Genomic DNA, 27816 nt, shown 5'->3' with positions numbered 1-27816 from the left:
TGAACTTATTAGTTTAGAACTTAGCTTTTATCATAGGTAACGCCGTTTATTATGTGTACAAGAAGATTCAAGACACAAGTAACATATTGTACATTTATACAAATATCATAATTGTATTACTACGTACTTGGGATATTTGAATGTGATAGTATCTTAGAAGTACAGAGTATCTATCATGACCGAAATCGGGTTACCTCTGTTCATGTTCACTATTTACCAAGCCGGAAAACTGGTGGCAAAAAGAGAATGAATTAAGTTGATGGAAGAAAAGAGAAGCAACAAACTAGGAAGCTATGTGGCTACCTCTGACTCTCTGAGGGTCATTACACGAAACTAGCAAACATGTAGTACGGATTACAAGCAAAGCAATTTTCATCAAGGCCCGATACAGTATCTCTGTCGCTTCTTTTTTTTCTGATAAATTGTTCAAAATTTCACCTCTTGAATTTGCGAGCTTGGAAGTTCGGAACCATATGAGTTGAACGAATTCAGCTACCAAGCCGACTCCAGTCTCAGTATATGCATTGGTTGATGGGAACGTGCTTGAATCAGCAAAATTCCATTCGTTGAGCAAAGTATCACTTTAGGCGCTTGATTTGCTTAGCCATATCCACAATGCCTTGGCTTCGCTGTGGATTGTCAAATTTCAACAACTTCTGAAACTGGATTGCTGCTTCAGAAATGTTTTCATCCATAACACGCGTATTTGAGTTTGCAGCAAAAACAACTTCATTCACATCACCCTCAAGTTGAAGGCAGTAAAGGTGACTAAAAACCTGAATATAAAAAACAAGAATTAGAGTATAATATATCAGTATCTCAAAGGGTTAATATATGGGTATCCTGTACCAAGAGAACAAATTACAATTAGTTCCCCTGTGAACCCTTAGACCCACATCCCCCAAGAAACGGTCAAATACAAACTACACTAGCGTTAATTGAACTCTCTTCTGTGCCCAAATATAATTCCTATCATAATTCAATAGTCAAACCATAACATTGTACCCAAAGGTTACTCATGAAGCTCCAAATCTGGGGTCTGGTGGAGGGTTCGTAAGATCAAGGCACACTTGTGTAACGCACTAGCTATATATTAAAACAATGTTCAGCAAAAGGCTTCGACTGGCTTGCTACTTAACAGCAAAGTACATATTGGTTAACACGTTTGAATTAATCCTACTACTTTTCTCCTTAAAAAATAAGTTTAAAATCTAAAAGTTTAGTAGGTAACTTAAAGACTAAAGTCAGGGTAGACAAGTTTTGTTGAGAACTAACAACTAATAAGTTCAGTTCAATGCTAATAACAACTAATAAGCTAAGTCAGTTTGGACTGGAGCTAATAAGTTCAGCAGTTTTGGCCTCAGTCATGCAGTCATGCCAATTGCTACTGAAACTAGGGTCTAGAGGTTAAACTAACAACTGAAGGGGCCTGGTTGGCGGCCAAGCTTCTGGAAAACAACTTTTCTTTCCTATAGGTAGTTCTACAAAAACTGTTTCTAGAGAAACACTTTTGATAAACAGAAGTATTTGGCCACAAATTTTGAGAGCTATTTCTAAGAAATAGAAACAAATTTATATTGTTTGGCCCATTCTATATTTTTGGAGTTTCTAGTTTATGATGTATTCTTTAAAAATAAAAGGTTCACAAATTCTTATTCAAAAGTGGTGTATAACCGTAGTAAAGGTAACTCAAAATGCTTAAAAGTTACCCTGCTATGTAAAAGTTATCTATTTTTTAGTGGAAAAAATTTTCATTCTAATAAAAATTATTCTTCCAAAATCACTATAATGTTTATCCATCAACTTTTTTTTTGTAACATAAAAGTTAATCAAAACATATTAAAAGTTACAAAAAACTAGGTTATGGTGGACACAATAAATTTATTGTCCACCTTGTGCGTGGAAGACCTTTTGTAAAAAGTTATACGGAGTAGTAATTTTTTGTTATCAATTAGTTAAACTAAAACAATGTTGACAACAAAAACATACAAGTGGAATACGAATAATATTACACATAAACCATTAAAAAGTTTGGCCTGTAATTATTTTATATGCTTATATATATATATATATATATATATATCACAAAATCCAAAACACATAAACCATAAAAAATGTTTAGCCTTGAATTGATACTCCCTCTGTATTTTGTTCGGAGTTACATATACCATTTCTAGCCGTATTTATTTTAAGAGTTACATTTCCTTTCTTTGTTATTAAAATATTACACCTAGTGTCCCCACTCCCTCAATGTTTATAATTTACCTCTCTCCCTCTTGCCCCCCACACATACTCGCATCATCTTTTCTCACCATAAATCATTCACTTACTATCAAACATTTACAATAAAATAATTAACACATACATCACTTGCATCATTATTATAAGAAAATCAACTCATCTTCCTTAATTTTTGTGCCGATCAACATGTAACTCCTAAAAACATACGGAGAGAGTATATATGAAGTAACCAGTTACCAGAGCTCACATACACAAACCATCAAAAATATTTCACCCAAAAAAAAGAAATAACTTCCCAGGTTTTCAGTCAACTACCCTCGCTCTCAAATGTCAACCACCAAAATCATCTAGCCTACCACCCTCTCTTTCACTAATTTCAGGAAAAAAATATAATCAAATTGCCGTCATCCCTTCACCCTTTACACCACCTTATAGGCTTCACCACAACCTTCAATGATATCACCACCGTCAACCTTTATTTTCACCCCTTCTAGTTCTCTCAATTAGAACCACCAAAACATTCAACAACGTCGCCGCCGCCAAAATTATGAATAACAGCGATGGATACTACTAATGGAATTAAATAAAAAGAGAAATTAGTCAACTAAATCAAACAATTGTTTTTGGGTTGAACGAAAGGGGGTTCATTTGTTTGGTATTGGGTTTGCATTTTAGTATTTAGGTCTCAACTTTTGTGGGATGAGGGGAGTTTGTCCCGTCATTTAGTAGAGGTGAGAAGTGAGGAAGAAGTACGGTTAGAAATGGGTTTTTGGGGCAATTGTGGATTTTCTGAATTGTGAGAGGGTAATATTGGGCAAGAAAAAATTTCATTAAATGAGCAATTAGAGCCCGCAAGAAACTGTTCTCAGAAGCTCCAAATTGGAGTTTATACTTCTACACCCTCTAGAAACTATTTTGGGTCCATTTGGGCTTCTAGGAAAAGTGTTTCTACTTCTATGGAACACCTTGTTTGCCAAATTTCAGTTTCAAGCTTGGCCAAACACTATCGAAATTTGAAACAGTAAACATGTCCAGCAAGGAAAGAATCTGCTGGCAGACTAACTATTGATTCATAGTTCGCACACAGCTTCTACTGAAATTATACCAAATTCCCAGTTAATTTTCTTACCGTTCTCATCCTTGATACAATCACTTCCTTTATGGAAGGAGATCTTGAGACCAAATTAATGACGAAAAGCCCCTGCTCAGAAAGGACATCCTTTACAGTAGCAAAAAAAGAATCTTCTACGAAATCAGCAGCAGGGCAAGATAATCCAGAGCTGTTACAAGAAACCAGAAACAGGGATCCTCTAATTACTACTAGTATATAAAAATTTACTAAAAGAAATGAATATGAAAAATAATTACCTTGAATCTGATTACTACTAGAGTACTAGTATATACAAATATGTATTTAAAACAAAAGAAAATGAAAAAATAATCACCTTGAATCTGATGAATCTACATCAACTACAATTATGTCAAATTTCTGGACAGGCTGGTGTCTCACATTAGATGCACCAAGACTACTACCACTAATACTCTCCTTGGATCCAGTGATATTAACCCCTTCTTGGAGACTGGAAATGGTAAGATTTTTGAGAAACTGAACCCCATCAGCAAGGTGAACCTAAGAACCATCAGAAAGAAGGTAACACAAGTTATAGCGAATAGTAGGAGGAAAGCAGCGAATTGGACACAAATAGACTAAAGAAAACCATCATATGGGAAATCATGGGAAATTGGAATAAACAAACTTTTTAAACACTGCAGCCTTAGGACAATAATGGTGATTAAGCCATCCCGGCATGACCAAAAACAAATAAAGCTGTAGCACAATGACATTGCCGAAGGAGTTGAGTAACTAGGTTCAACAACTTAACTAATGCAATCCATAATACACATGAGCATGCACAGAAAACATAACTATTAAAAAATAATTAAAAAGCAGCAATAACACATCTCAAAAATTCAGAAACATACCTTTAAACGCTCATCTTCACAAAAACCGAAGTAATCTTTTGCAAGACTTAACATCACCGGATCCAATTCAACTGCCTGGAATAAGCACCCAAAAAACATTCAACCTCTGCACTATACAAATACTCTAAATTACAAGAAAGTAAGCTACCTCAACTTGCAGGAAGTCCATACACTTGTGGAGAAGCATTGGAAGCAGACCAGCTCCAAGACCAATTACAACAGTTTGAACCTGTGACACAAAAGAAATAATGCAAAGAGCATCAGCTACAAGACCAATTACAACAGTCTCAACACCACAGTTTTTTTTTGGTATCCTCTTTTTTTACATATATTGAACAAGAGGGTCCGATGAACAGTTTTCTTACTTTTTCCTCACTAGATACCATACTTTCTAAGTAAGGTAAGATCAGCGTGAATCCAGCAACAATTCCTGTATGGTATGAGCTAGCCACAAAGGTGTGATCAACTTCCACATTGTTGTTCAGCTCTGTGAAATCAAGGGGAAAAGAATACAGGATTAGGAAATTAAGAGGGAGAGTTTCGGAATACCAAAATTTATTTGTATTCAAATGTTCAACAGTGACTAGGATAATTTGCTTTAAACCTCTACATCTAATGAAGGCAGAGTGTCATAGTCCAACACCTCTGCAGCAGACATTCACAATATCAATTCAGTTTTTTAGTTGTTCACTTTCTTGTAAACACCAAAACACTATATGTGCTATTAAATTATTAGGTTCAGGAACTTTGTAATAATTCCTAATGGAGGGGAAAAAGGGTTCTTTCTGTGATGTTACCTAGAGGTTCTTCGACCTCGCAGGGATTTTATAGAAGGTTATTTTGGTATTTGGAATTTTAGAGAATTTTTTGCATACAAAATTTAGCCAATGATCACTATAAGTTATGAGACTATTTAATCTTCTTCCCACTTTCAGGCTTTCTAGACGGATGCCTAACCATCTGACTTTCAACAATATTGTATATTCTTAACGGTATCTGTGCATATTTCAGGTAGAACATCAAACGGGTATGTCAATAGTTACTTCGATGAAGGTTTTCTACCTTCAAAATCACAAAAACCTACAAATCTTCCCACGCAAACAGAATAAGCAAGTAGGCCATTCAAGAATAATATTAATGGCAACTGAAGAAAATGAATACACGCTCAGTCACATGCAAATTTGTAAATTCACAGTCCAGGTCAAGACTCAAGAAACACAATATTCCTGTCCCATATAATTTTGCACATATAAAATTGGCTAGGAGGTAAAGAATTGTGGATAGACAGAGAAGTAGTATGGTGGTTACTTGAAAAGAAAAGTGTGCAATAAAATTGGGACATCCAATTAAGGAAAGTGTGCAAACTAATATGGGACATAGGGTTGGTTAGAGGGTGCAACATTTTGCACAATTAGTTAACACATTTTGCATCCTAGATATCATACAACTTTGCCATCATAATACAATAATACAAAAAATCAACATACGTAGAAAGTCATTTCTTGACTTAACCATACTGCCATAGTGCCATATTAAATCAAGCAAATGGTCATGCGATGCATTCATTTCTTGACTTGACTATAAAACCATAGTAAAGCAAGCAAATTACCTTCGAATAAACAAGGCTCTTAATTACCAGTCACCCTTTTCTTATACACTCTATATATACATGTATACAAAGTAATTTAAAACAAAAACCGTTAGGGACATGTATCTTGAATATATATCTTATTAATCCTGTCTTTTCACTTTCTAAATTTTTTTTAGGCGGTGTGCCAGATTTATCCCTTTATGCCAATCTTTGACTCATCTCTTTATGTTCTTTTTGTACTGGTAAATTCTTGGATTGAACACAGATGCTGACAATGAAGTGACTTCAAAAATTACAGTAATTTCCTTGGTCAATTCTCTTTTATCAGAGAGTATGCTCTTAGAGCAACTCCAATGGTGGGCTACAAGGTGATGTAGCTAACTTTGCCACATCATATTTCTAGCTACAATTATTTTAAGCTACAAACTTTCATATTGGTGGGCTACAATCCCTTGTAGCTCCCTATAATATTTAATTCATATTTTTTCCCCTTTTATTTTGTGAGCTACCCGCCCAAAATAGCTACAATGTTTTCGTAGCTGCTGATGTCATTATTGCAACAATGGTGAGATACCTGCTCATATACTCTTTTTTTTCGTGCGCAGGTCTATTTTCCAACCATTGGAGTTGCTCTTAGTTTTCCATCTTAAAATAATCAAATAAACACAAAACACATGCATACTTCAAATGAGAAGAAACTGAGTGATAAGGAAAGAGATTGATATGTCATTCCTTACCGCCTATCTTAGACTGTTCAGATTGCTTTGGCTTCTCCTTTTCTTTAAACTTAGATTTCGTAGTTGTGGTGGATTTCTTCCTTCCAGTTTCACCGTTACATACCTCAGATCTTTTATTAATAAGCAATGCTTCTGATTGAACTAGACTCTCAGTCCTTTGGAAAATAAGTCGACGGAATACAGGTTCCTTTGATGGGCAGACGGAAGCAAGATGATCGTCGACATTTTCATATATAACATCCTCGACGACTACTGGGCCAGTTAATTTAGAAGTGACCTACAAAGGCACAAGATACTGGAGATAATAAGGATGCAGTAGATTAAACTTTGTATAACCTTCTCCTTCCAGAGAAAAAAAGAACATTTACTGAGAAGTTATATGACTATATAAATATACTGAAACAACATAACAGCCACCGTGCAAAGCATGAAGGATCCTTATACATAGACCACCACGGAAAACAGGATAGCATGAAAATTGACACAAGTTACTCAGCAGATAATACAATGCATCAATCTGTTTCAACAGTCTATCACGTTATCATAAAATTTAATCTACAAGCAAACAGATCATGATCAATTTATTCTGGATGAGAAAATGGAAAGCTAAGTAAAATTTTGCATGAATTTCCTGATATTGACTACAAATCAATTAGTACAAACATTAAATGTGCCACCCCTTAGAAAATATAAAGCAAGCAAAAAAAAGCAACTTATACGATTTCTCTTGAAATAGACATTAAAAGAACGGGGAAAAATATTAGTTTTTGTGCTAGAAACAGAACCATGTTAACTGCTGTGGTATCTAGTTGTTAACCAGAAATAGATAAAACATTTTGTATGATGTGAAAAATTTATCCCTCAAGCAGCAAGCAGCGCTTTGGCGAGCACGCATTTAGAAAATAAGTGATAAAGGAATTCAACGACAGCATAGTAAAGGAAACTATTGACATCTATACTTGAAGTACATTAACTTCAAACCTCATGAACAATTTCTCGGTGCTTGATCCCATCACCAGCAGTCATAAACCTGCCCACAGTTTTGGTAAGAAAACACCTCAAGAAAATATGCATAAGACCAAAAAATTAATAGACTGACTAAAAGTTCACCATTTACTAAAAGCACAGATAACCAGAATGTTGACAAACAAAAAACAAAGCATGCACAACCATCAAAGGAAGCAATCTATCATTGTAACTGGTGTTAGTGGCTCCCGTGAAACTATTCTCAAAGTAAGTCCATGATTAGTTTAAAAATAAAATGGAACAAAAATTATTATTGTTCATATACTCATCCTGAGTACAGGAAATTATGAAAATAAAGGATATTCAGGAATTGAACGTTACAAAAGAGGGGAAATGTAGAACAGTTATGCAGTAACAAAAGAAAAAGATATAGAGTGTTGAGTGGAGGGGAAGAGTAGGGTTGGTTGATCAGATGAAATACCATGATACTGGGAATAAAAGTGGACATATTTTCCAATATGGTGCGAGAACATGGACGGCTAGAAAATTGGTTATCGGGAACTCAAGCATAGCAACCAAATGACATTAGCTAGCTTTAAACCAAGTTACCAAAAAGAAAGAATATTGTTTGCAATGATGTTAGAATGATCATACACTTAATGAGTTAATGGCCATAGAAGTAGTGACTAACTGACTACTACTTCCAATTAGTGTATAAAAAAGCGTAAAGCGCACTAAAGCAATACGAGTCCTAAAGCCTAAGCGGAAAGCGCAAGTGCAAGGCGTGCGCTTCATCGAAGTGAAGCACACTTTTTAAGAATTAAAGATTTGTTTACTATTATGCATATATGTCTTACTAAAATAACCACAAAAATTATATAAACATCAGATTTGCTTCCAAAAATATATTACTCTTTGTTATAACAAAAAGAAAGCATATAACATAGTGTTTATCAAGAAGCTAGGGCCGGCTGCTATGACTGTTGTCTTCTTCTTTTCTTCTTTTTCCTTTTCTTTTGGACTCTTGGCCCACTTTCTATTGTTAAGGATTAATAGGTGTGGTCCAAAATATAATAACAACATAAAAAAAATTCTTTCAACGTAAAGTAATTTAAAAAAAGAAGAATTTAGCGCGCTTAATCACAAATGCTTCGCTCATACCTAATTAAGCGCTTTTCCATAGGGCTACGCGCTTCGGTGCGCTTTAAGCCCGCTTGTTTTAAACAGACTTCCGAAACCTTTAAAATACATGTGTTTTGAGTACTATGCTTATCAATAGTGATATGAATGAGGATTCCTTGAAATGCACTATTCAAAAGGAGCAAAATTTCCAAACCTTCCCTTTGTAAGCTCTAAATGCTTGTTTCCTTTGTTCTGAGGTTCAAATGCATCCATCAACATTTCATTTCATTTTATTTCTTTTTCTTTCTTTCTCCTTCTATCTGATGACCTGATCCCTTTTGTCCCCTTTTTTTTTCTCTTACGTTCTTTTCAATAATTTATTTATCTTGGTATGCTTAGATTATATATTTATATAACAAATGAAATATCGGACTCCTTCATTTGCAAGGTATTATTAGCAACCACAACATATTTACTTAACATTTGATAAATAATTTACTCCTCGTCTAATTATTCCACCTATTTACGCAGTTATTTTTGCTAATGGATTCCAATATCTTGGGGGATAGCGCTGCGCCCGCGGTCCAACAACTAGTAATGTACAAACGTATGCCTGGTACTAGTCTATATAAGAAATAATATGTCGATCTAAAGGGACACAAGGTCTCCTAGTAGATAAGTGGTACCTCAATACTCAAAATATTTATGGGGGTGGATATTTAAGATCAGAAGAGGCTTCTATGGGCCTCAAAAGATTCTTCAAGGTTTGAGCCATAGCCTCCTAAGGAGTGATTTTGGGTTTTATAACATCTACAGTGAAAATGTTGGATATAAAGTCCAACAAATAACAACCTTTATCTCAGAGCGAGACTTATCTCAGTTTTGTCAAACAAAGGTTGTAAATTTTAGACCTTTTTAGGGCATGACGGGAGTCACGGGACTTTCAATGTTCATCCATACCTCCATGGTAATCAATCTTTTATTTGTTATAAACAATGGTCTAACTAGCCATTGGACAACCTTGAGATACATAACAGTAGTTTTCATTAAGACTCCCTCATGTAACCTTCAAAGTAGCCAGCAGGGCAGTCTTGAATCTGATGGTCCATTGTAAAGATGAACCTATGATCAGCTTCTTAAAATTGCAAGACCTCATTGTTATTACTGAAACCTTTTCGCTAATAACAGAAATAACCATCCCATGCATGATTTACAGGTTTTGCAGAAATAAGAATATAGGTTCCCTGTTCAGTATAGTACAACTAGCAACTAGGAGCATCAAAAAAATCTTTTTTTAGTTTCACCCAGATTTACTGCATGCGCCAGGTGTTACTATGCTAGTACTAATCTTCAAGTCTGGTTTCATCTAAAAGTTAATAATGATTAACCGAGTTAATATCATATTAATATGATGATTACCTCATATTTGGGTGTAACATCTTATGTTTGACAAATACATAGAACCTATAAACATATCCAATAATGAAGGTCCAAACAGGGGGGTGAGGGGTTTAACAAAAATTAGATGTTATTTTCTTGCAAACATGTCTGCTACTCTATTCTTGTTCCTTCCGTCCAAGCTCAGGTTACTTTGCTTTGTACCCAGGCGAAGTAAGTTTGAGCTTAGGTTACAATGTTACATAGTAATAGAGTGGCAGATGTGAAGAAGTTTGCAAGAAGACTTCTCTTTTGTAGGACAATAACACTGCATTTAGTAACCCCCTCCCCCGCACCCCATGGATGTTTGGACCTTTATTACTCGTCACAGCATGATGCTTCGTTTTACTCATCTATAGGCATGGCTCATTACAAGGATCCAAGACAATTATAAACTAAGAAGATTCAAGAAGATACACATATTCCAATAAATCGTCATAATAAGATATCCACAAAACTTAGAGAGGAGGAAGCCAAATACAAAGAAACGAAGAAGATAACACATACGGAATTTGTGCCCCACTGTCATGGTTCTCAGGTTCCAACAGCTTCACGAGAGGAGAGAGATCTTTCTGTCAAATGCAGAACAGACATCAGTGACTAATTAGTATCAAAACACTATGATGGAAATTTAATATTTCTTGTTTGAAAAAACTAGCTCTACCTGAATTTCTTCCATCCTGAGGTTAGCATGACTGGAGTTCAAAAAAATCTAAAGATCCACAATTCTTTAGTTAAAAAATGGGCACTCCCAGCAGCAAAATTCAACAATTATAAAACCTAATTGTAGCTTAGAGATAAGTAAATAAGAAATTACAATTATCAGTCGAGCAGCCTTTGCACTCTCAACCACCATCCATTGCCCTTCTTCCGAGGAAAATAGCCATTCACGAACCCTATCCTGGAAAATAGAAAGTAAAAATTTACAGTTTAGGTCACCAATATCTAATAATACAGTTCCAGAAAATATAGATATGCAGAAGTATACATCAAAAGTTTTAAAATTAATCTAGATGCAATACATTTTCCATTTTCTATCTGAAATTTCACTGGCTTAAAAAAGCCAAGAGAGAAAATTTTCTTTGCCCTAAGTTCACCAAGACCATATCCAAGTAAAAGTTAAAGGGGCAGCACCAGGAAGAAGAGGGTTACAGCCATTGTTAAAGTAAATTTGTAACAGAGTTAAGTGGTCATTATAAAGTAACTTTTAATTCAAGGATGAGAAAGAAGAGTAGATAATTCACCCTGTCTGCAAATAATAAGGAACGATAAATTTTGAAATCCAATTACCAGCGCCTGTTATGAGTTCTATGACTATTAGGAATGATCTTAAGCAAGCTGTAGAGCATGAACTAACCTTGGGCACAAGTAGAACTCCACAATGGTATGAGTAGGGGAGAGACTGTGGTTGAGCATCTAGAACCACAGCTCTGTAACGAAAAAGGGAGCCTACTCCACCCAAAATCAATTGAACACGTCGACCAGGAGTAAGCTCCATCAGATCACCCTTAGCCACTAGTTTCAGATCTTCAAGAGAGTACAATAAATCAGAACCATCCAAATGTGCTTTGCGAACTTCATTTTCAGCTTCTAGTGCAGCATTGAGTCCTCGAACCTGTCATATAAGAAAGATTCTGTTGGTAATTTGTGGAATTTTTTTACTTAATTAGAACGTAAAAGGACATTCATCTGGTTGGAAATTCACTAGAACTCTGCCTGCATAAACAACCACACACACACACACACATCCATCGACAAATTCAACATGTACTATTTCATCCTGGAATACAATAGTGTTTAATTATCATAAGCCAAGCTGGCTTCTCGATGAACATTTATCGACTTTCAAAGTGGTTTGACTTTGATCATATAGCAACATGTATATCAAAGTGATGGATTTAATAGTCAATAAAAGAACAGCCCCTGCTATGCCCAATATTCCAGACATCATCAACACTACTGCCTACTGGTGAAACCTAATAAGGCCTATAAAAAATTGACCTCGAAGTATTTTTCACACGTATGGTAAGTATTTATATATTTAATGGTACTAATACTTAGTAACTCATTATGGTTTCCTTCTATAGACAACTTCAAGTATTTACCTCTATCATGTCCCAGGGGAAAATTTATCTGCCTCACTTCCCAACCATTTTTAGTTTTCACTATATTCTTTCAAAAAGAAAAGGATTTCCAGCATGCTTTCTGAACTCCAATTTTTCTACTACTTCACAGCTTGTGCTAGTCGGATGCATAATACTACCTACATCACACTTTATTTGCCCCATTTTCTTTTATGGGGTGTCCCATACTCCCAATTTACTTGTGCCGTTTCCTTCTTGGTAAATTTTTTCTCTCTACTTTTCTCTAAGAGTTGGGTTCCACCCTTAACCAATTATTTTCTTTTCTACTTCTTCACTCTCCTAAAATCTTATGCAAAGTAGCACGGGGCAAGTAAAAGGCGACGGAGGGAGTAGCATACTTAAACCCTCCAGCGAATGGACACTACTAAGCCGTAAGACTAGTATCCCACAGTCCATCCCTACAATATGAGTAAAAAAATCTAGCCTACCAATAACTGCAATCACTAAATACATACTATGGAGAATGATACTCAAGAACTTCATCTCACCTACTAAGTTACCAAATGAGAAGGATCACATGCTATTTCAGTGAAGTGATTTTTTTTACTTTCAACACATGCCATAGCAGTAGATAGTCTTCTTGATAGGACATACCTCGTGTACTTTGCAAGTTGGTAGAACTTTGAGGTCTTTTTTGCTTTCCCATAATTACATATGTACAGATACTTCTATTGGAATTTCTCCCGTTGTCATGCAAATATTTAAGCATACTGCCCCCGGACCACCCACCACTTTTCTAGTCACCACTATCCTCTCACCCCCCACCCCCTCCGCACGCAAATCACAAAACGACTGACATGGTCAGGATCCAACACAAATAACAAACCTTTTGCTCTAACCTACTATTATTACTCTTAATTGATCTATTTCCTTAATCTAAAAGAAAGAAAAATACGAAGTATTTGTTACTAACTCAAGGAGAGAAGTTGCAGACATTTGACCCCTCACATAAATCATTTTTTTTGAAAGTATGACTGAAGCCTGTTCTCTTCACACTGAACTAAGAATATTTTTATGATTAAAATTGATATTTACTAGTCAAAGCTGATTCACAAGTGTTTTGTTAAATGGATTTACTGACTTTTACAGAACAATATTACTTAGGTTGAAGGAATCAGGTTATGTAGGAAACAGAAAGAAGAATAAACTGTATTCTATTTGTATAAGTAAAATAAAATAAAATAAAACACTGGACCGGTATTCTATTCGTATAAATAGGACAACCAACTTGCTATCATAACAAAAGTGAGTAACCATTTATCTCGTTTCACATCATTGAAAGTATGAGTTAAACTCTAGACATGAAAAACAGAGAACCAACCCCTCCCAGTTCAGTCCCAGGCTGAGCTTGTTCATATTGCCTCTTAGAGCAAGATTTGCAGAGAAATACAACCCACATTAGGAAAAAATTATGCAGTTCTAACGTCCTTTTTGTGAAACTAAAATCAGTCAAATATTATGATTTCATTACCAAACACTATTACAAAACGTGCCACATTTGGACGCCATATCCTCGACGCGTGCGGCATCGCGTCAGGGGAAAAAAAGAAATTCCGTGTTTCCTGGACGGTGTTTGGCGTCGAGATGTGACCGACTACGTAAGTCGTCCATAATTCATGTGCACTGGGTCCATAAAACACGTGCCCCTGTACATGAGGGATAAGCCCGCTGAATCTTCTAATTTCGAGTTAACCGCCCAACTCGACCCACTACCACCACTCTCCCAACAGAAACCCTAAACTGATTTATACTCTGCAAATCCAATCTTCTCGCTAATTCGATCACCACCTCTTCGTCAATTCATCTCAGGTTTATCGCCAATTCCTTTGCTTTTGTTTTTTCTTTCTTCTTTTGTTGCTCAATCTGATAATTTTATTTTTTTATTATATTCTTCATCTTTCTCATGAATTCCACGAGTCACAGTCGCGGACACCATTAGAGCTTCTTCAATTCACATTCAATTTCGCGGCTTTGTGTTGGAATTTTCGAGGTACCACATTCAATCTTGTCCATTCGTGTTTTCCTGTTCTTTCAATTCTCTTTGATATTTTCATTTTGATTGCTATATATGTGATTATGTAGAAACCTATGAATTTCAAACATTATTATGTTAATTTTGATAACTTTTGATTCTCTAGTTGGTTTGGTACTGACATGGTATTATCTTATGAATGTTTAGCATTTAAATTTATTGATAAAATCAGTTTGTTAGAAAATTAGTTTGTTTATGCATAAACCGATCCAAAAAGAACTTCAATTGCTAGAACAACAATGTGACTGTCAATTCTGTTTGAAAGCATAAATTATGTGGTGTTGTTGCTGCAAGGGGGTATTGGGTGTAGACCTGTCAAACGGGTCGGTCGGGTTGGGTTGTAAAAAATTACTTTCGGGTTCGGGTTGAATCGGGTCGGTCACTTTCGGGTTCGGGTTTACAAATGCTTGTTCAAGACCCAGAACTTTCGGGTTCGGGTTGACCCAACGGGTTGAGAGATTTTAAAACGCGCATTATATTTTCATTAATTTATGTGATAAATATACAAAATATTGGCACAAATTAACAAATTTTCCTACGAAAATTCATATTTAGTCAAATTCAACCATAAAATGGCGTATAATTCAAATTAAAATCATATTACACACAACAATAGTAAAAACAACGTGTCTATTATGCTTAAATTTTCTCATAATGTCATTTATTACTATAAATACAATGATTTTCAATCGGTCGGGTCCAAAACGGGTTTGGTCGGGTTTTGACCCATTCCTTTTCGGGTTGCTCGGGTTCGGATAAAATCGGGTTACGGGTCACAAAATCTTGTTCAGGATCCAGTATTTTCGGGTCGGGTTCGGGTCGGTTTTCGGGTCGGGTCGATTTTTGACAGCTCTAATTGGGTGCTTCTGTGGTTGCTGGGTGCCCTTCATGTTGTAGTGTTCTGTTCTACATGATCGATTGGGCTAAGGACGGGTTTGTACGTTCTGTTGCAGTAGGTTCATTGTGTATTTATTCATGTTGCTTCTGTGTTTTGTAAAATACTCAATACTAAATGTGAGAATTGGTTTCCCTGCCTTCTCATTGATCGTGTAGTATGAATATATACAAGTTAACAGTTACGAATTAGCAATATTCTAGGCTAGATTTATGTAACTACATAGCTGCTAATTAGGAGACTAATGGCTGCCATTTACTTAGTTCTTGGATACTTTTTTTATTCCTTGGGGATGGTTTTTGTGGCATGTGTCGTCTTTCCTTAATTCCTGATAGATTTTTTGATGGTGGGCCGGCTCTTGGTCATAATATGTACTAGTCCTTTGAACTGCTTTCCATCAAAGATTTTTCTCCTTGCTTGATTTAGTGCCAACTTGCTGTCTGCGAATCTCTAGAATCAGAGGACTACTTATCTGCCATAGCTACACAAGATGACATTTCATGTTGTTTGGACTTGTGTGATCCTGAACTGGGTGAACTGGACTTGTTTGGACTTGGGTCTTGAATTTCAGGCTCGTGTTATTTAGATCTTCTTGACAATGTTGTAGCTTATTATTTCAAGAACAGGAAGAGTCTGGTGATGATTTCTTACCCTGCTCTCCTTAGACCTTAGTTTAATGCATTTAGCACTTAGCACATAGCCTCATTTTCTGTGCTTTCTCAAGCAGGGGTGTGGTAAGAATCAACCTGATTTTCTGTGCTTTCTGATATTGTATTCGACTGAAAAGAAAGCCAAACAAAATAGGGTAGCAGATATTTGTATTAGCTAGAATTAGGAAATCAGACTAATACAATGGGTATGGAGTTATGGACTATTGAATATATAACTGGATACAACAAGGTATGAATATAATGTATTTGTTCAGTTCAGTTGTTCAGTTCAGTTTTCATTAGTTCAGTTGTTCTGATTTGTCCATTTGTTCAGTTCAGTTGTTCATTTGTTCAGTTCAGTTTGTTCTGATTTGTTCATTTGTTCAGTTCAGTTGTTCATTTGTTCAGTTCAGTTGTTCATTTGTTCAGTTCAGTTTGTTCTGATTTGTTCTTTTGTTCAGTTCAGTTGTTTTCATTAGTTCAGTCCGTTCAGTTGTTCTGATTAGTTCAGTTGTTCTGTTGCCTTGCTTGCTGATATTCTGTTTTTTTGTGACTTGTCTTGCAGTTGCTATATAGTAAGGGATGACTTATCGCAAGAGGGTTCGAGCTACTGCTGAAACAGATGCTACTGGATCAGCATCAAAGTCGCTACCTTCACGTACCTCATCTTTGAGCGAAGCTGCATCACAACCAACCAAAAAGCATGCTACTCAATCACAACCATCTCAGGTTCCTAAGTCTATTATATTTGGACCATTCTCTCCACCGGGTACAACTACATCGATGGTTGCACCTCCATGTTCGAGTACTGCAAAAAGTGCGCAGCAAGCTATATGGAAAACACCACCTACTGGATCAGCATCAAATTCACTCGAGGCATCAACTAAAAATAAAATTCCACCTAAGATTACTTCCAAGATTTCAATTCAACCTAATATCCCACCTTCAAAACCACTGAAATACCCTTCTACTTCCTCCGGTCAGATCCCACCTAATATGCCACCTCTTGTGCCGCCTTCTAGTCATACTAAAACATCAGCAAGAGATTCTCAATCACAACAAAAAAGTGTTCAAGAACCAAAGGAGAACTCAACAAAATCGAAGTCCTTGCGGGAATATCCAGATTGGCGCGAAAATGTAGATTTTGATGACAAGGAAGAGGTTATGACCATTGGTAAGTTCACTTAGTACTGCTCCTAGTATTCTTATTCTGATTTTAGCTAAGCATTTCCCTTTGATAACGAGACTGTTCAGAACAAGTTTGGTAGGGCCTTGAAAGAAAGCCATGGGTGACTTTGCAGGTTTGCCTCAATTAGTGCCTCATATATACAGCTGAATCTTAATTAATAGTTATCTAGACCATTACCACCTAGAAATTCCTGATTACTATCTCTGTCACAAAAAATAGGCCATCATACATCCCAAAACAATAAATAACTCCTACCTAAGTCTATAGCTAATCTGATCATGGACCAGGCAATACACCAATACAATGTATTTCTGAATGTAAAACCAAAAGAATCTGAAATGTTTAAACAGCCGCAACAGAGTATTTCCGGCAACAGATAAACAGCTGGTCATATTTTGTTTTCAGCTTTGGTGTACTCCCTTATTGTATGTTCATTGCTATTATACTAAACTCTTTTTATGCAGATGCTAAGGGAAATTATGGAGTGGCGAGTGGTCCTATTCAGGCAATCGATGTCTGGAGTAACAACGGCGTCAAGTACTTTGTTGAATTCAATGACTTATGTCAACCGCTTAGGAAAGGTGGACAGATCCTGGTCAAATTCATTGATAGCCTTGCAAAGATGGAGCCTTACTGTCCAGTTGGAGAAACAGATTGGAAAGATGTCGATGGGGCTTTAAAAGGAAAATTGATAGACGAGATAAAAGTAAGTATAATCTTAGTAAATCATCTATTTCAATCTGAAATATGACAGTTTAATCTGAAATCTAATATGCCTTTGATACCTGGTGTTTGTTAGATTAGAAATTTATTAGAAATTTTAATAAAGGAAAAGAAGAAAAAAAATCTGAAATCTGGGGATAACATATACGAAGTAGTTGGGATTATAAAAAGAGAAACAACCATAGTTAGTATCCTTACTGTCAAATTTTTTACTGAACCTAGCTACTTTACCAAAACGATTTTGATTTTTGCAAAATAAATGTTCTAATAGCACACTTTTTGAGGCACAAAGGTATTGAAAAGTCAAATATTTAACATAGCCTCGTGAGGCAATTGGGATACGTGACAAGACTCATACTAGCCCATGGAAGTTGATCTAAGCTGCATCTTCACTCTTTTTTCTTTCCTTGCATGTTATTCTATACGGTGACGGGGAGACAGGGTTTTATTCTAGCCAATATATGAGATATTCTTCTGTTAAAATGATTCTAAAGAGAAATTCCTCCCTTTTAATTCTTTCTTTACTCCTCTTTAATACTCTCATTGTATGACACTTATTTCGAGAATGGTGACAACGAGAAGGGTGCAACTTTTCAATTATGGTTTTTAAAAATAAGAAGATTCATGCAAATTCAATGTTGTGCAACGAAATTATCTTAACTCTGCTAGTTGACCTCAGAAACTTTTAGTGGGAGATGAGGTTTGCTGCAAATAAATAAGTAATGTGGCAACAAAGCCTACCAAACTCTCTCATTGCTACCTGTATATGAGAATACCTACACTACACTTCTCCTGTAGCTACTATTAATAGTGCTTGCCAGTACGTTGCCACCATCTTTTACTGCCGAATGATGCTGTTATTTTTAGTTTTCTTACTGTAACCTCTATGAATGGTGAATTCTCATATACAGGTGAATTCTTTATAATTTTGACTTGGAACCCTTTCTTGATTCCTATGCTGATCGTGGTAAATTCTTTTTTAAAGGATCGCTTTGTTATTCCTGATGGTTCGGTATACGTCACGCAAATTCTCAAGCGTGCCAATAAAAGCTGGAAGCACTATAAATACTCTCTCAAGAAAGATTACTACAAACCAGAGGAGAAAACAGAAGAACAGATGGTTAGAGAAGCAGTGCCGCGACATGGAATTAGCGGTAAAGAGTGGGTAAAGTTAGTTAGATATTGGTATTCAGATAAAGGGAAAGTAAGTACCACGTTTTTAATTGAAGTTTAATTGATCTTTGTTTATTATTTGAAAAAGATAATTATTTTCTTAATAAATCTCTTTGGATGTGAGTGCAGAAATTGTCAGAATGTGGAAAAGAAGCACGAGCCTCCCAAACTCAATTCACAGATCTGGTTCTAATAGCTATGCGAACCAACAAACTGATTATGTACAAATCATGAATTTTTTTATTTATTTAGGATGGTGTCATATTTCTAGATTTTCTTTATACTTCTTACATTGCTACTCATATATAGGAAGACGAGCATGGAGTAAAAATGAGCTTATTAGCCCTTTGGATAAAGACTCATTCGGGCAAGGACGGGACCTTTCTTCCAAACACACTCACTGAAGATTTTGTTGTATGAGTCCATATTATTAAGCTATTTGATTGAAATACTTACAGTGCATACTGCACCAAATGTAATTCCCGAACAGTTTCTGAAATTCATCTTGCATTGTTATCCTATTTTTTTGTGCAGGATGATGCAAAGGCCAAGGTTGAATCGCTGAAGACTGTAGATCCTTCTAAGTCTCAACAAGAACTCGAAAATGAAGCCTTTGAGGACACTATGCATGGTGGAAAGATACCAGAACGTCCTGTAGGTTACGGACTTGGAGTTCGAAAGAGCGACGTTTATGGAGTGCATGGTGTGCTAAGGAAGAGTGGGTATGGAAAAATCCGTCATAGGACCGTGGTGATGGAAAATGTGAAAGAAGAAGTATCAGCTATCAACAAGAAAAATGAAACACTGGAGAAGAAAAATGGAAAGCTGCAAGAGCAAGTGAAAGAGAATAATTGGCTGCTTAAAACTCTTATTGGGCAATTTTCTCAACTTGTAGGTCAAGTTCGTACGGGAACTGCTTCAACAAAAGCTCTTGATTGTGCACAACAAGTCTTGGGAATGGCACATCAAAGGGTAATTATTCTAATTTCTTCTCGTTGAACTCTTTATGCATTTGACTCTTCTATAATTTCAGTGTTCTTGTTAGACTTCTTGTTGCATTTTCATATTGATTAAAAACGTTCGTTGTGGAAAATTTTATGTTCAATTGAATTGTGCTTATTGATTCAATTAATAGTATCTCCGATTTAATTAGCCATAATTTTCGAAATATGACGAGAGTTGACCTTTAAAACAAAAGGATTTTGATGGGTAATGTAGGATTCTTGAGCTCAATTTTGGTTTATAGAAACCCTGGAGTGAAGGGCAGCTTAGATCAGAGTTCACTGTGGTTCTATTTCATATGGTTAGTGGCTCGATGACTCGGTGTGGATTAAGTTAATAAAGGGTGCGATAGTGGTCTGGAACTGCAATTTAGATTGAGATTGGGATAATATATGGCATAACTTAAAAATATGCACATGGTGTGACTTTGTGCTCAGGAAATCATAATAGTTGGCCTTAGTTCTTTTATAAGCCAATTCTAGTTCCATGTGTCTGTCGAGTGCCATACATCTTGATGAATAATGTGGCCCCAAACCATACTAGGTGTCTTGGAGAATTCACATGGAGTCATCAGAGATTTCCAAGGGCAGTATATATTCGGTCTCTAGGTTTCAGGTGTCTTTGAGATGGATCTTCCACAAGTAGTAGCAAGCTAATGTAGGACTTTTCTCCCAAATATGCACCAAACATTCCTCTAGGTTATGTATGGCGGCACTATGGCCTTAGATAAGGAATCATAGAGTTGTAGGTGTGAGCTGAGCTATAGTGTTAGTGTTCTAAATAGGTTTCCGAGGGTTATTATCGTCCAGCACCATATATGGTGCTTACAACCAATATTGTCTAGGTCATTGTTAGTCGGCTGTTTTGGAGTTTAAGATACTTCCTTGTAGAATGCATCTTCCGAGCAGTATATGTGACCTTTGCAAGAATAAAAAAAAAATTAATAATCATGTGGACTCCGAACGACTGTTGCAGGTTTCCTCCAACTTCCTTTTTGCAATACATACATGTTGGATGTGTTTCATAAGATGGTGTTTTCAGGGTTAGATCGTCTAGGAGTGATGGATTATTGGCTTTGGAATGGACGTGGACTGTGGCCTTTACTAATTACCATGGTGTTTGACAGGGTGTTACGGGCTTCATGATGTCAATGCCAATTTGAGCGGTTCTGGCTGCTGACCTGGTTTATATTTAGGGACACTTCCATTTTTTGTCAGTGTCTGAAATGAATCTTCTGGGAATTACTTATGGTGTTTGATAGGGCATCAGATCTTAGTTTTAGTATCATATACACATCTGTATTGTTCCCTAGACATAAAAGATCTTGCAAGTGTGACAAATAGCCTTTAGAATACTCTTCTGAGCACATCTTATCCGTGCCATGCTTTCTATATATCTTTGATGCCTTTTCTACCAGCATTGAAATTGACCGTTTCTGCCTTCTTTATGAAATAATGTTAGTGTTCTGAACACCCAGATTCTGAATAAAACTTTGATGGTTATGGTAAACTTATCAGGGGAAAGCTTGGAAATTAAAAGAGTAGATCTGCAATTTTTATTTTTTTCGGTACTTACATCAGATGAGTTAGCTTGCTCAGTCATCTATATGTATGCCTAATACTCTCTCTAATTGGTCAAAGCTAAATTGTTGACGATTAATATGTATGCCTAATACTCTCTAATTGCTCAGGCATCTATATGTATGCATCTATAGGACTTGTGACTTCTTTATATACGAAGCTGAAATGGACACTAGTTTAATCAAACGCTCAGATATGCAGCTAGTCTCCCCTTAAATACTTGACACAAAATATTTGCACTACACTTACACACACAACTCTTTATAAGTAACCAATACAAGAAAAGGTAATTAATAGGTGATGTTCTAAGAGATTTTGATGTATAGACAACAAAAATTTGTAGGAAATTCTCCTCATGTTGTATTTAATTTCCTTCGTAGTTTGGGTTTCCGACTTATTATGTATTTATTACATTTTGTATTTTTCTTTGAAGGTCGTCCAACGTGATAAGGTGCAAAAGCAAAATGAAGGCCAAGACACTTGAGCTTCATATGAGCTACTGCCATCGATCTAAGTTTTAGTTTTTCTAAGTTTTAGTTTTTCTTGGGTTTGATTTATGATGTTTTAGACTATTTGGTTAAGATTTCGGTTAGTGATATAGATGCGTGTATGTTTGGATTCTGGTTTGAAACATACGTGTACGTATTATGAATTTCAACTACTTAAGTTTTTGTAAGTTAATTTTATTGTTAATTAAAGACCAAGTATTCACAATTCATGTTTTATTGAATAGTTTTTTATTATATATTTATTAAATATGCGATATGATACAGGAATAGGTGGAATAAAAAGAGCCTATATGCGATACAGGAATAGGTGAAAAAAAAGCTTAATTATACAAATAAATCTAGACGTTTTTTGGGGTCGTATTATCGTGCTAATTTTGAATTAAATTCCCGCCAATTCAAATTTCTGGACGCTTGTAGGTGTCGAGACATCAAACAGGAAAATAATGGGCAAAGCAGGAAAAATCTTGGGGACGCCAAAAATCAAACTTCTCATGAAGAAAACATGGACGCCAGTGGGCGTCGAGGACTTTAAATAGAAGAATGTTGGCAAAGCGGGAAAACAACTTGTGGACGCTTGAATCAGACATTTGGACGGTATAAAGCGTCGAGGTTGTCGACGCTGAAGATAAAAGGTGGTCGACAACAAGCGTCGAAGTAGTCGACGCCTCCAGGCGTCGAGAATATTCTCGACTTTCGTTTTCTCGACGCTTAGGGAAAGCGTCGAGGCTAAATTTCTTGACGCCTTTTGGCGTCGAAAAACCTTCAAAAAAGCGTCCATAAAAGGCGCGTTTTGTAGTAGTGAAAAGGAATTTCCTTACATTTTACTCAACACCTGAGAGGGCTGAGATTAATACCTTCCCAAGACAAACCAACTCAATTTATCTCTAAACCAACCCAATGTAATTAGCTGTATTCTAGACCACTACACAGATCTACAACTACAACTATATGATATGCATCCTGTTATTGGTAACAAATTACAATAGCTAATTCCTCCATAGATACAGATAACCAGAGAGTAAACAATAGAAAAGAATTAGGACTTTACCTGTTCTTTGTTGCAGTCAATTGAGGATTGGTCAAAAGATGACACTATCTCATCCACAACCGAAGAGTCGCCTTTTACAGCCACCACCATGAATGTATTAAGGCTAGGCTTACTAGACGGTTTCTGAGGTATGCAATGAAGAGTTATTTTCCACCCAATCCTAAATTTGGGGAAAAGTAATCCTGAGGAAATAAAGGAGAGAACAATGCCAACCATCAGGTTTCAGAAAAAGGTTTTAAGCATGTGTAAACTAAAAATAGAAGCTTGTTACCACACTCGAATGAAACTTAACAAATCAATACCTAAGACGTGAGATTCCGCTAATGTGAGACAGATAAACTTCCCTCCTGGTTTTAAAACCCTCTTCACCTGATGAGACGCCAAATTCATAGTCAAACCCACAGCAAGAATTGAATTATGAAATTAAAATTAGAAGCCTCATCAGAAAATCAACCAAATAGCTTAAAGTGACACCACGAATCTTGAAGCACATGCAATAAGTGTGAGAAAATTATACTTATATGGAATACCAGAACACCTCTGATAGATATTGGTCACCCAGCTTCGAACCAAACTCTGGCTCCATCAATGCATCTAATCCCCCTTTATCCAGAACGACATCAAAAGTCCCATCAGCTAACTGTTAACAAGTACCAAAGAAGAGTTAACACAATTACAGCTACTTAACACCGAAAGTCAAGGATTATTCACCAAAGCTAATCGGGACTACTAAAAACAACTTAATTAAGCTCCCTATTACAGTACAAACCGAGGAAGATTATCTAATCACACTTTTGAAACTACGAAAATCGTATTTCAATTGGCAATTACTTCAAATTCAGCTTCATTTGCAAACCAATAACATTCAATTGGCAATTACATCAAATTCAGTTGCATTTGCAATATCAGTAACATTTTGCCTAAATTTGAAATTACGAAATCGGTTTTCAATTGGCAATTACTTCAAATTCAGTTGCATTTGCAAATCAGTAACGTTTTAATTGGCAAGTAATTCAAATACAATCAGTAACATTTCGCCAAGAACATACACTTGAATTCCGTTTCGGATTAAACTCATCATTTTTTAATTTTCCTCTGCTGAAACCAATCTCCCCACAATGTAGAATTTAGTACCTGCATAGAAGTGATGTCCATGACACGCCACCGCATCCGAGGCCGGTCTCTGACATTTCTGCGAAGCATTTCGGAGATGACAACCTTAGAGAAATCGAGGTTGGTAATGTCGTGAAATCCGGCATCGTAGAGATGCTCTGAGAGTTTAGAGTTGCCACAACCAGGAACCAAAATCTGCAACTTCTCCGACGAAGACGATGAAGATGATGATGGAGAGAGGAGAGAGAAAAGAGGAGGTTTGAGCTGAGGCCAATCAGCATACCATTCGAATGAATCATCTGCGCCTCGAAGAGTGAAGAATTTGTCCCAATTCTCTTTCTTGGTGAAGTCTCCTAAGGTTGAAAGTAGGTCGTCTTGTTGTTGTTGTTGGGGTTTAGGGTTTTGGCTGCTCTTCTTCTTCCCCATTTTTCTTTCTTCTTCTGCGTGGGGTTTTAGCAGGACTGTGCAAGTGTGCAACTGTTAAAATGGACGAAGAAAGGAGTCTTATGATTATGACTTGTCACTTTTTTTTTTTTTTTTTTTTTTTTTTTGACTTGTCACTTCTGTAGTTGGGTAGAGGTGTCAAATCGGATCACCAGATGGATTATGGGTTGACCATGATAGTTCGGGTCTGTTCAATTCGGGTCAAGAGTTTTAGGGATCAGATCGGGTTTGTGTCGGGTCTATTTATTTCGGGTCGATTTCGGGTTAATTGTTGTCCGATTCGGGTAAATTTCGGGTGGGGTCAAGTTCGGTTCAGGTCAAAAACGAACCAGGTGATCCCTTGTCGGGTTCTAAACGGGTTTGGTCGGGTCAAACTCGGGTCGGATAACTTTGGATCGGGTAGACTTTTGAAGGAAATAATGCCCTTGGTCCAAGTATGCATTCTATGTTAAGTCTAATAAATGCGGTTCAGTATTAATTAACAAGTTAATAATTCAGTGAGATCAAGTGAGCTGAATGCCTAGCTAGAGGCCGCTTCAGTTCAAGTGGAATTAATGATATTAATCCACAGCTTACTCTTGACTGAACCCGTAGGGTCACACAAATAGTACGTAAACGGATCAAGTATTTAATGGCATTAGATACTCCATCTATGGATATTCGGAATCGACGGATCTTGGTTTCAGTGGGAGCTGAGATCGTCACAGGCAAGAAATGAATACTCCGGAAACGATGATATTGCCGGAAACGGAAATATGGATCGTATCGGAAATATAAATATTATCCAAGTCGTAGATGTTGCCGGAAACGGAAACATGGTACGTATCGGAAAATATTATCGGAAATGGAAATATTACCAGAATCGGAAATATTGCCGGAAACGGAAATATTGTCAGAATCGGAAATATTATCGGAATCGGAAAATAATTCCGGAAACGGAAATATTAAATATTTGTTCGAAATGGAAATTAATTCCGAAATCGGAAATATTAAATATTGTTCGTATCGGAAATAAATTCCGGAATCGGGAATTTAATCGGAAGCGTATCGTACGAATTAGCATCGGACGAGGCTCGCTATACGAAGGCCCAGCACGAAGCCAGACCATCGCCCAGCAAGCCACACGCATCACCAACACACGCCAAAGCCTCGACCAGGCCCAGCGCAAGCCAGGCCCAGCCGAAGCCATGGGCGCGCGCGGACAGTAGCATGGGCCGAGCGCTGTGCGCTCAGCGTGGGCCGCAAGGCCTGCGCGGGTGTACGGTGCTCGTGCGATGCTCGTGTGCGAATCCTAAAGCTATCGGGATTCGATAAAAGATTAAATCCTAAACCTATTAGATAAAGTTTATTTAAATAGAGTCCTAGCAGGATTCTACTTAAATAAATTAGTATCCTAATAGGATTCCAATTCCTTTTCCATACCTCTATAAATAAAGGCCTAGGGTCATTATTTATACATAAGTTTTCAAGTATTCAAAGCTAGGATTTTTAAGCAGAAAAATCAGCCATAACTCTTGCCCATTTAGCCGAAAATAAGTAATGCCTTAAGGGCGATTCTAGTTGGTCAATCTTAAGGCGGATCCAGACGTGATGTGGACTATCTACGGAGGGACGACACTTGGAGTCCGAAAGACTTGTTCTTGTTCGGTTCGGGCGCAGCTAGGGAAGGCACGCAACAAAGAGTATGCATCTAAACTATGCTAAATGATTATGTGTAAATAATATGTTTTCCTGGCTTTATGGTTTTTCCGCATGATTTATGAATTGTCATATGTATCATAACCTAACAGTGGTATCACGAGCCTCTTATTATTTTCATAATCTAAATTGCATGAACATGGTTAAATATTACAAATTTGCAAGAATTAAAAGGGTGATTAATTTTCGTAATTGTTAATTAATTGCAAATTGCGTTTATTTAATTATACGTACGCAGTTTTTCGGCAGTTTCTTCGTTACTCATCCAAATCGAGTGATTTTTGTGTCAATTCCGCATGTAAAAGGCATTCTAAAATTTTGACAAAAATAGTACTTTTCGGCCGAACCCAGAATTCTCAAATTCGAAGCCTAACTATGACTTTTCGGAGGTTTTAGTTTTTCGAATGCAAAATTTCGTAAATTTAAGATGTTAAATTAAATATTTGCGATTCTTGTTGATAAATCTTGAATTTTTGATTGACCTACTGTATATGTTTAACAAGTTTGAATGCCTAGCCTTGTTAATTATGCAATCTAATTTGTAATTATGATTAATTTGTTGAAAATTAGAATAATTTAGAATTAATTTGATTTTCATAATTAATTATAATTTAATTAGATACCTATGATTAAAAACCACCATAAAAATTGTAAATTTATGTTAAATTTTAAATTTTTATGACCTAGACTTGAATCCATGTTAATCGGAAATCAATTGAATAATAAATTTTCGATTTTTCGCCCTAAAATTATGAAATTAATATTATTTATTAATTTGTCATTAATTTTGAATATAAATTTTAAATTTTTATGCGATTCGCTCATATAACTTGCACGCACAAAGCAATGGACGCTACGTGTTACCCTTAAGGGGTGTTGTATAGTGCGGGCATGTGACGACGAGCAAGGGAGCTCGTCGCCCATGCGGTACGAATGCAATGAGCAAGGCCATGGTGCACGAGCACAAGGCAGCAGCCCTGCCTTGTGTCGTGGGCTGTGTGCAATGGGCGAATGGGCGAGGGCGAGAGCAAGGCACAAGCAGTCGCGTGTGGGCAGCAAGCGAGCTGCGCCACAGCGAGCACTGCCTCACGCAAGCGTGCGGAGCCTCGCGCGCAGCGAGCGCAAGCTCGCGTGCCACGAGTGCTACGCCCAGCATCGATCGCTCGCGCGCAGCGAGCGCTATTGTGCGTGCGACGAGCGCTGCGCCCAGCGATGGCGTGCAGCGTGCTTGTTGCGACGTGCGAAGAGCGCTGCGCCCAGCGATGGCAAGCAGCTTGCGTGTTGCGACGTGCGACGAACGCTGCGCCCAGCGATGGGCTGCGGCAGCATGCTCGTGCGTCTAGCGCTGGCGCGCGCAGCGAGCACCAGCTCGCGTGATGCCTTGCGATGGTGAGCAGCAGCGATGCGACGCAGCGCATGGGCTGCGCGCACATGGCCAGCGATGGCTGTGTGCGTATGGCCCATGGGCGTGCGTTGCGTGGGGTTGTTGCGTTACGATTAGATCGTTTTGAAATTTTAATTTGAAAATTTCAGTTTACG

At 37.0% G+C, this 27816-nt stretch overlaps 3 protein-coding genes across 3 annotated transcripts; 2 read left to right on the top strand and 1 right to left on the bottom strand.

Annotated features, from left to right (window-relative positions):
- Positions 1 to 93: 93 nt before the first annotated feature.
- On the bottom strand, positions 94 to 24618 carry LOC110776427 (uncharacterized). The gene is made up of 16 exons (XM_021980990.2): positions 24157 to 24618; positions 23561 to 23662; positions 23325 to 23391; positions 23023 to 23204; positions 11435 to 11692; positions 10895 to 10978; positions 10742 to 10789; positions 10585 to 10649; positions 7534 to 7582; positions 6553 to 6829; positions 4590 to 4711; positions 4373 to 4453; positions 4225 to 4299; positions 3687 to 3871; positions 3371 to 3521; positions 94 to 776 (listed from the first exon to the last, which is right to left on the bottom strand). Exons 1-16 carry the CDS (start codon positions 24559 to 24561, stop codon positions 579 to 581), a joined length of 2349 nt encoding a protein of 782 aa, XP_021836682.1. The 5' UTR covers positions 24562 to 24618; the 3' UTR covers positions 94 to 578.
- LOC130466241 (uncharacterized) lies at positions 16492 to 19075 on the top strand. Its single transcript, XM_056834950.1, has 2 exons — positions 16492 to 17693; positions 18696 to 19075. The coding sequence occupies exons 1-2, from the start codon at positions 17415 to 17417 to the stop codon at positions 18942 to 18944; spliced, it is 528 nt and encodes a 175-aa protein (XP_056690928.1). The 5' UTR covers positions 16492 to 17414; the 3' UTR covers positions 18945 to 19075.
- LOC110776428 (uncharacterized) lies at positions 19195 to 22369 on the top strand. Its single transcript, XM_056834949.1, has 3 exons — positions 19195 to 19297; positions 19418 to 19855; positions 21899 to 22369. The coding sequence occupies exons 1-3, from the start codon at positions 19214 to 19216 to the stop codon at positions 21947 to 21949; spliced, it is 573 nt and encodes a 190-aa protein (XP_056690927.1). The 5' UTR covers positions 19195 to 19213; the 3' UTR covers positions 21950 to 22369.
- Positions 24619 to 27816: the final 3198 nt, after the last annotated feature.

The sequence above is a fragment of the Spinacia oleracea genome, chromosome 1, assembly GCF_020520425.1.
Source record: "Spinacia oleracea cultivar Varoflay chromosome 1, BTI_SOV_V1, whole genome shotgun sequence".
In the NCBI taxonomy this organism is placed as follows: Eukaryota; Viridiplantae; Streptophyta; class Magnoliopsida; order Caryophyllales; family Amaranthaceae; genus Spinacia; species Spinacia oleracea.
Note: the sequence above shows the minus strand (reverse complement) of the source record. Positions and strands in the feature narration are given on the sequence as shown.